This window comes from Chinchilla lanigera, unplaced genomic scaffold (assembly GCF_000276665.1).
Source record: "Chinchilla lanigera isolate Chin_1 unplaced genomic scaffold, ChiLan1.0 scaffold00109, whole genome shotgun sequence".
In the NCBI taxonomy this organism is placed as follows: Eukaryota; Metazoa; Chordata; class Mammalia; order Rodentia; family Chinchillidae; genus Chinchilla; species Chinchilla lanigera.
The window spans coordinates 254,428-263,527 of NW_004955510.1; the positions used below are offsets into that span (position 1 = coordinate 254,428).

The 9,100-nt window shown below is 44.8% G+C and overlaps 1 protein-coding gene across 1 annotated transcript; it reads right to left on the minus strand.

The window, feature by feature from the left end:
• Positions 1-2,140: 2,140 nt before the first annotated feature.
• Positions 2,141-6,320, minus strand: LOC102026243 (pulmonary surfactant-associated protein A). The gene is made up of 5 exons (XM_005407868.2): positions 6,213-6,320; positions 5,392-5,589; positions 5,035-5,154; positions 4,250-4,327; positions 2,141-3,752 (listed from the first exon to the last, which is right to left on the minus strand). The coding sequence occupies exons 1-5, from the start codon at positions 6,313-6,315 to the stop codon at positions 3,376-3,378; spliced, it is 876 nt and encodes a 291-aa protein (XP_005407925.1). The 5' UTR covers positions 6,316-6,320; the 3' UTR covers positions 2,141-3,375.
• Positions 6,321-9,100: the final 2,780 nt, after the last annotated feature.

Sequence of the window (9,100 nt, forward strand, 5' to 3'; positions counted from 1 at the left end):
TTTCCATGTCTTTTACTCTGGGTAACAACTTTGAAGATACTAAATACACAGTACATTACCTGCTGTAATTCTCTTATTTTGTTATAAAGTTTATTTTTTTATAAAATAGAAAGTTACAAAGAGAAAAAATTATCAACCACCTTCCATATCACCCCAAGTAGTTTTACGTTGGGGTTTTTTGTCAAATCTTCAGAGAATAAGAAATTTCTTTCTCATATAAATGGCTTGTAAAAAGGTCTTAACGAAAATAATCAGCTAAACATGTAAATAGGAATGGATAGCCAGATGTGGTGCCACTTACATGTGATCCCAGCGCACAGGAGGCTGGGACACTACAAAATGAGTTCAAGGCCAGTGTAAATAATGTAAGGAGACCTTGACTAACTTAAAAAAAAAAAAAAAAGGATAAAGACAGAGCAAAAGAGAAAGTTTCACTACCTACTTTCATTACCCTATGAATAAGCTGCATGATCTTTGCCAAATCCCTTTAACCTCTATGTCTCAATACTATTCTTATGTATAATTGAGAATAATAATATTATCTATAGCTAGCATTAACAAAGGTTACATGAATTAATACAAGTATAGTCCTTGGCATACATTAACTGATGAGAATATCTGTCATCAGATCAAGTAAGGTATAGCCCGGGGATGCAAGGATAATTCAGCATCAAAAATCATGAAATTTATTAATTTATAATAAGTTTTACTAAAAGTCTGAATTTAGGTATATACAAGTTTGAAGCTTGATACTCACTCTGTGCTTAAAACTAATACATACTCTTTGATTCTTCATAATATGTTCTTCCCAGACCTCTGCAATTCCTAAAAGTTGTGGGGTTGTTAAAACACAGTCCAAACACATAGTTTTGCTTCCAAGTTTTCTTATTAAGATCTTCAGTTTCATGTCAGATCATTGCCAGTGGGGACACAGAGTGGCATTATGTAGAAGTGGGGTGGGCAGAAGCCTGCTTGCTTGCTCACTTTGTAGGTAAAGAGAGTGCAGAGAATGCCAGGGCCAAAGGCAGGCAACACCTGCTCAAACCTATGACAAGCCATGTTTTCAATGGAAAAATATAGGACAAGTTCACATGATGCAATAAGAACCTCCTGTGTCACTGAATTTCTTCAACAGTGTAGCAGGCTCCTGACCCCTATAAAGAGACAAACATCCAAATATAGAGACTGTGAAAACCGTAAAGGGAAAGGCAAATATTCCATTCTTTGTACAGATAATCACATGTTTATAAAACAGAAAGAAGGTCAATTATATTAAAAATATTAGGGGATAAAATGGGAACCTAAAAATACAGTTGGATATTATGAGATCAACAAAAACAAAGCAAGTTTTCTCACAAATCACCAATAATTAATTTCAAAACATGGGATTAAAGTAGCAAATAGAACCTGAAAAGAAATAAAAAGAAATCAATTTTCAGAAGCTTAGCCTGAAAACAGGGCATATGTATTTTTCCTTCTTATTTTTCTTTGGGGGCAGTAGCTCAATAATTCATATTCTGGGCCCTGAAAACATGTGTGAGGTGATAAAATTAAAAAATAACATTCACCAAAAAATGAGAAATAGTACCCTTTGTTCCCATCTTTTTTCTGGGTTTTAATCTAGAGCTTCCTTTTGCCCAAGAAAAGAAGTAATGCAGGTGAGAGAATGTGTTGAAAGATGTGAAGCTGGGAGGAGTTGGAGTTTTCTGGAGATAAGGTGCATATGTGCTTGCCCTCCAAAGGGACATGGTCCCGTCCCCACACAGCTCTTAAGCAGTAGGCACAATCTCATTCCCTGCAGACCTGGCAACTCCCCCCCAATCACCACTTCCAAACCATCTGTGTGGCCAAGTAGGGGGTGGGAGACAAGCTAGCACCATCCACAAATGGACCACATGACCTCAGACTTAGAGTTACCCTGACAATGAAATCCATATGTTCTCCCAGATTTTTCTATAGTTTCCCTCCCCACTGAGTTCCCTGAAAGAGGTCAGGTTGCCCCTCCCACAAAACAATGAAAGCATAACCTGAGATAGAATTTCCAATTTTTCCTGCAAGTGAGGGCTCAGGGTCAGAGCTAATTTGACTTATAAATACAAACATGTGATGTTCCTTGAAACAAAAGCAACAGAGACTCATGTTAACACAGATTATTTATTACACTTAAACAATTGCAGTTCGGCTTGAGGGTGGGGTAGTTACAAGCATGAACTTCAGGTCAGAGCAGATGGATTTGAGTCCAGTCTCTGCCACTTGTGAATATAATAATATTCAAGACATTTAACCTCTGTAAGCCTCAGCATCTTTATATTAAAAAAAAAACAAAAAACGGAGAAAGCAATACTCATCCATGGCATTGTGAAGAGTAAATGATGTTTATTAAGAAATATTCAAAGTGCTTATCAAGGTGCTCAGCATACAGCATGTGCTCTAGAACAGTCTCTGCAGCAGTGCTAGTGGTCATAGTAATGTTGGTAGTCAGAATGTTAATATTTGGACAGCAACAAGTGTCTGGTCTCCATTTCAAAAATACAGAAACAAGCTCAGAGAAAAAAAGATTCCCCAAAGTCAAAAGGTACCCACCCTGAGACACAGCCTAAGACCTGGCACTCAGATGATTTGAATGAAATAGCTGAGTGAATGAATTAATAACAGACGAGAAGAGAGGCCATGGTGTGGTTGGCCATGTGAATTCTTCACTGACATCTGAAGTGGACAAAGATATGTCCGTTAGCAGGAAGTTACTTGGGTGAGACCTGAGGTAGAAGGGGTTCTTCCCTACAGGCCTGGGCTGAAGAGGAGAACCTTGTGCCCTGAAACCCAAGGGAGTGGATCGTACCTGCCAATTACTAGGGTTGAGTTCCATCATCACTGTGTTGGGCACCACCTGGCTCCTTAACTTCCCAGAGACCAAGTCATCCCCACACAGCTTGTGTCCTTAGGACTTCACATTTGGACTTTGCCAGAAGTCTTCCTACTCTACCATTATGCTTAACCAGGACTGCTAAATCTTGATGGGACCAGGCAGAGAAAGACATTCTGTGTGTAATTTTATAGGGTCCTTCCATTCTGGGACCTCACTGTTTCCATCTATAATTGAAGGAACCAGTCAAGGAAGAAGGAACTCTCCACCTCACAATGGAGACCAATGTTGGGGAGTGACAACTGTGTGCTGCCCAGGAGCTCCAAGGGAGCATCAAGATGGATTGTGAATGAAAGGACTTCATCTGGCTTTAATAGCCACCTCCGGCTTTAATAGCCACAAATAAATCTGGTTGGGAAGGAGTTTCAGCATCTCATAAACCAAGTGGACTATCAGGATAGAAAATGTAAAGTAAGGCAAGATTGGACCCATCCTTTGGCATCAGTTCCTGCTCAGAACTCACAGATGGCCAGTCGGTACTGCAGGCAGTTCCTGTCATTCCACGTCCCATCTGAGTACATCTCCACACATTTCTCCTTGCCCCGACCCCTGGGTTCCCCTGGGTACCAGTTGGTATAGTTCATGGGGGCCCCATCCAGGTAGTAGAAGTCCCCTGGGGTGTGGCCCTCTGTCAGGCCCAGGTACGTGTAGATGTTATACTTCTTCACGATGCTGGCAATGGCTGCGTTCTCCTCTGGACTCCTGGGGACAGCAATGTCACCACCTGCTCTGGTGCAAGTCTCCTTAATGGCATTAAAGTCGACCGACTGACCATTACTGGCAAAGATCTTGTCCCCCACTGCCAACATGGACCCCTGCAAGATGAGGACTAAGAGCAGAGGAGTTTGGGTCAGTCCACCAACCTCTGTCTACACCCATCTCTCTCCAGCTTCATTTCTGCCTCTTTCCTGCATGAATGTGCATGTGTGTGTGTGTGTGTGTGTGTGTGTGTGTGTGTGTGTGTCTGTGTGTCTGTGTGTCTAGGTCTGTCTATCTTCTCTTCCTCTTCCAATCTAAGTTTTCTAAATTCCTCTCTGCTCTCATCCATCCATCCATCCATCCATCCATTACTTATTGCCAGAAAAAGTATAACATCCCGGGATTCAATAGAAAGCAAGTTAAGCAGAGAAAATGGGAACTGAAAGCAAGTCCATGCCCATTTGTCACTTCCGGACCATTCAGAGACATTAGAAAATGGTGCATCACTCCTTCCAAGGCCTTCATGTTTATAGTTGTTTATCAGGTCTGTAGTTCTGGAGACCAGTGCCAAGGACAGGAAATTTGTGAGAGACACATAATTATGAGACCCCAAAGGGGTTCCCTTACCTCCTGTTGACTGCAGGATTTTATGTTTAAGGTCACGGAGAATGGTTTGGATTTTCTCATCCAGAGAAGCTGGAAGCCCTGTGGAGAGAACACCACTCTACCTCAGGGCCAAGACAGTAAGATCTCTGCTTGCTGCCAAGCAGTGCCAGCTGAAAGTCTGAAATTCTGTCCATCAAGTGTCTAAGCACACTGCCCAGGCCCCAAGTTACAAGGGCACACAAGGTGGGACGTTTCCACACTCCCCTACCTTCCAAAACAACCTTGTGTTGTTCTGCCCCTTCCTGCTCTCCTCTGGCATCTGGAAAGGGCCCTGTCCCCTACTCTCTACCAGATCTGATAGTCTCTGCTCTCTCCTGATGGACTTCCAGACTATGCAGAGCTGTGAGCCTCCCTCTGCGTGTGGGACTCCCAATCACACCTGCTGCCTGAGTCCTTCATCCAGAACCCTGGGTACCTTTGACAAAGGCTCCCAAAGCTGCAGGCCCAGAAAGGGACTCCTCTGTTCTCAGTGCTGTTCCTCTTCCCGTCTGTGACACCTCATGTCTCTCCATCAACACCAAAATGCATGGAACACTGCCTACACCTGTCAGGCCCTCAATGGTGACTACATTCTTCCAACACTTCCCATTTCTCTCATCAACCACATATTCTCTTACATCAGTGAAGCTTTATGCCTTGGACCCCTTTACCATTTGTCTAGTCCCCATCATCTCCCATGTGGCTGATTGCATGGCACTCTGCCCATGTCCCCACTGCTCATCCCCATCCCTCTCAGCTCTACTCACCTGGAGGGCCCCTCTCACCAGGATCTCCCTTGTCTCCTCTTTCTCCAGGGACACCAGGAATTCCACTCATCCCATTACATCCAGGGAAGCCTGGCATTCCTCCAGGGGGGCCCATGGGGCCTGCAGAGGAAAGGGGACATGGATTTGTGAACCCCATTGTTAACCAGTTGGCTCACCTGCTGTTCCTTGGGCACTTTGAAGATAGACTCCCCAAGAGGCCCTAGAATAGGGCCCCCCAGGGATTCCCATCATGCCCACATCAGCTGAATTCCTGGGCCCAGCCTGACCCCTGGAGAGATGGGCCTACTGAAAATAGGTCCCTGTCCCTCGGCTGAGCCTACAGATTACCCACAGTACCTGGAGGTCCAGGGTCTCCTTTCACACCATCTCTCCCATCTCTACCAGGCAGACCATGGGATCCAGGAGTCCCAGGAGTCCCAGGAATCCCAGGGATACAAAATTCTGTCCTGTTGCACATGATGCCAGAAACTGCCATCAAGACAAGGGTGAGGGCCAGAGAGCACAGTGGCATGGCTCCTGCTCCAGCTGTTTCTCCTGTAGAAGGAAAAGGCCATGAGCCATCTGAGGCATTTTCAAATCTCTCCCCGCACCTTGTGCCTTGTCAGTACTAAAGAATACGGCAGAGCCTGAGGCCAGGCAGGTCCACACAGGAGCCCTGGGAAGACCCAAAATATCCACACACAGAAATTCCCAGCATCATTAGGCATCTAACACAGCCCTGTGCCCGCTCCCTCTAGTTTGCAGCAGTGGGTGCCTTGGATAGGTAAGGAGAAAAGTGAGGAGTGTAGAAGTCAGAGACCCAGGTTCTCGTGGGAGTAGTGCCTCCCAGGATGACCCTGGGGAACTCACTGTGCCTCTCTGACCTCAGCTGGATCTACCGTGCTCCAGAGATAACCCTGACCTGTTCTTCCCAGGCTTTGGGGAGGGGGAACGCCACCTTTACCCACTCTGCCTGTCCCTCAGCATTCTCAGTCACCCTCTTCTTGGGTTCTAAAAAGTCATGAACCTAAGGGTGAGCAGAGATGACCCAGGCTCCTGGAGTGTCTCTGCTGATTCACTGGTGGTGGAGAGACCCTCTTCCCTTAGGCTTGCAGCTGTCATGCTGATTTCCACTGCCCGATTTGACCCAAACACCTAGGGCTGGGGGTTAAGCTCACCCACACTCAGGGCCTCAGGCTGCTTGCGTCTCTGCCTCCAGCTCAGTGTGGAGAGGTAGATAGCACCATTTATAGGGTGAGAAGTGCTAACCTTCCTCTCCATCCCTGAGAGGCCCATTACCCAAGGGCCTCCACTCTAAGGAGGGATGGATGGAAGAGGCTATGCTGTTTACACAGCACATTTCTCCACAGAGCACTCAGGCTGGAGGACCACTTAGGTCCTTGAGGGAAGCAGAAAACCTACTGAAGAAAACTCCAGGCTGTAAGGAGGGAAAGCTCCTCTGACTGAGGCCACCCACTCTATTCCTAATAAGTAATGGCAGATGAAAACTTTTACCAGGCACAAGCATTGATCCATCTCACCCCTGGTGTGGGTCCACACCATGGTAGGCTGTGCCCGAGTTCAAAGGGGGAGTCTGAGCTGAGCACACTGTCTCTCCTGGGATCTGGCTCTGCCAGAGCTCCAGGCCTCCCAGCGCCTACCTCTGGAGCCCACAGCTAAAGTGGTAGGCAGATGGGCCGAGCAACAGGCAAGTACACTGCAGGTTCCTTGTCCCCCTGCCCTAGGAGCTTCTGCTGTGAGAAGGCAGGAGAGAACTGGGGGTTGCAGGACAGCTGCCTTTCAAGCTCGGGCCATGGGTGATGCTGGTTATCTGCAGTGGTGCTTACTCCAAGTGCCCCAATACTGTCCTAATTGGCGAGGTCTCCAGTTCAAGTCACCTGAGAGAGAACCTGTAACTGCAGAGGTGAAAACTATGGAAAAACAAGACAAGAAAAACATCCCCATGCTTCCTTGTAAGTAGTTTGGAAAATCTTGAAATCCTTAAGGAGTGGGGAGACTTTTTAGGGAGTGGTAGTTCAACTAATGGAACTCACTAATCACAAGAGAAATGCACATCAAAGCCACAGTGAAATATCACTTCACCTGAGTAAGAATGGCTACTATCAGAAAAAAAAAAAAAAACTAACTGCTGGGGAGGATGTGGGGAAAAGAAGACACTTGTACATTACCCACAGGAGGGCAAATTAGTGAAGGCTTCAAGGAAAAACAGCATGGAGGTGCTTCAAAAAATTAAAAAGAGAACTACCATATAATACAGCAACTCTGATCCTGAGTATATAGCGAAAGGAGATGAAATTAGTACATAAAAGAAACATCTGCACTGCCATGTTTACTGTAATATTATTCACACACAGTAGCCAAGAAACGGAAGCAGCCTACATGTCCATTGACTGATGAGTGTATAAAAAAATACAGCACATGTACACCACAGATCTACTCAGCCATAAGAACGAATGCAGCAGTGACACCTGTGACAAAGCAGATGGAGCTGGAAATCATTACATTAAATGAAATAAGCAGGAACAGAAAGGCAAGTACAGCATAGTATCTCACTCAGATATGGAATCTAAGAAAGCTTATCTCAGAGAAGTTGAATGTAAAAGCATGGTTAGCAGAGTCAGGAGAGATAGGAGGGGCCAAGATGGTTAAGTTCAGTCAGTGTGTCCTGAGTTGCAGTGAATAAGGGGAAGAAGTTCTGGCATGCTCTTGAAAAGCAGGGTGATATGGACAGCAACTGAGTACTGTGTGTCTCAGTAAAAGCCAGAAGATAGGCATCTGAGTGTTTCTGCCATGAAGAAGTGCTAAGTGTTTGAGGAGACTTATATGCTTCATCTGAGATGTACACATGTATCAAAACATCTCATGGTACCCTATCAGTATGCACAATTCTTATGTTTTTAACATTTTTATGCCAGGAATTGAACTCAGGGCCTTGTGCTTGCCAGGCAGGCACTGTGCCACTGAGCTATATCCCCTACCTTTATGTTTTTACAGATTGGTTAAAATAAATTTACTTTGCAGACAGATACAGTAATCAACACAGTGTAATACTGGTGGAAATGTAGAGAAATAGACCACATAGAAGAGAGTTGAGAGCCTAAAAATATGCAGGCCCACAAATACAGTAAACTTATCTTCAACAAAGGAGCACAGACAGCACAGTGGACAGCTCTCTTGCTTCTTTCCCTGGTGGAGTGAACAATACTTTCATTCCTGAAGGCCCTGGGCCATTTGTTATTGTGCTTATATTAGGATGTTGTAGTTTTCCATTGATTTTAACAACAGGGCAAGGTAATACTAAGAGGTGCCCTAAGGGATCTCCTACACTCCACATATATTCTTTCTTTCCCCCACTGTGGAGTAGTAGTCGAATTTCCCCTTAATAATCTGGGTCAATTACTCCTGACAACACTGTGACTCCCTTCTCAGCTTGTTTCCTCAGAGGCATGTGGAGACCAAAATGACCAGGGGGATATCTTAGCTTCCAGTTCAATGGTACCATTGTTGTGCTTCCTCGTACAAACTTTACCCCCTCTGGAATTAAGACTTCTAAGCCAGCAGAACATAAGGTTGTAGGGGCAGGAAGCAAAAATTTTGCTAATGGGTCACTAGGAGTAATGGTGAGTAGTACCATCCCTACTTCCACCCCTTGATTCCTGGACCCATGAATTCTGGCTATGGGAGACACTGTGCCATATAGTGGGTACTGATTCAAAGCACAAACTGCCTTTTTTCTTTTTTTTTTAAATAAAAGGAGGAAAATATTAACAGACAGACAACATTTTACAAAATAGCAAAGGAACAGTACAGACAGTACAGAGTGACAAAGTGGTAGGGAATTAACAATGCATCTTGTATTACATATTGATATCTTCAAAGTGGTTTCTCATGAAAACAGATATAGACATGCAATGCTTATCAACCAAGGACTCATTGACAGTTTCTTTCAGCAAAGAAATACAAGACAGTAGAACAGCCATGTTGACTATCCTGTATATACATACATACAAAATTTCTCCTTCTTTCCCTTCTCTTTTCCCACATC

Coding starts and splice junctions, on each gene's coding strand:
- LOC102026243 (XM_005407868.2), bottom strand. CDS start 6,315: ATGGAGAGGAAGGTTAGCACTTCTCACCCTATAAATGGTGCTATCTAC. Junction 5,155..5,391: donor AGGAGACCCTGGACCTCCAG/GTACTGTGGGTA, acceptor TTTCCTCTGCAG/GCCCCATGGGCCCCCCTGGA. Junction 3,753..4,249: donor AATCCTGCAGTCAACAGGAG/GTAAGGGAACCC, acceptor CTCTGCTCTTAG/TCCTCATCTTGCAGGGGTCC.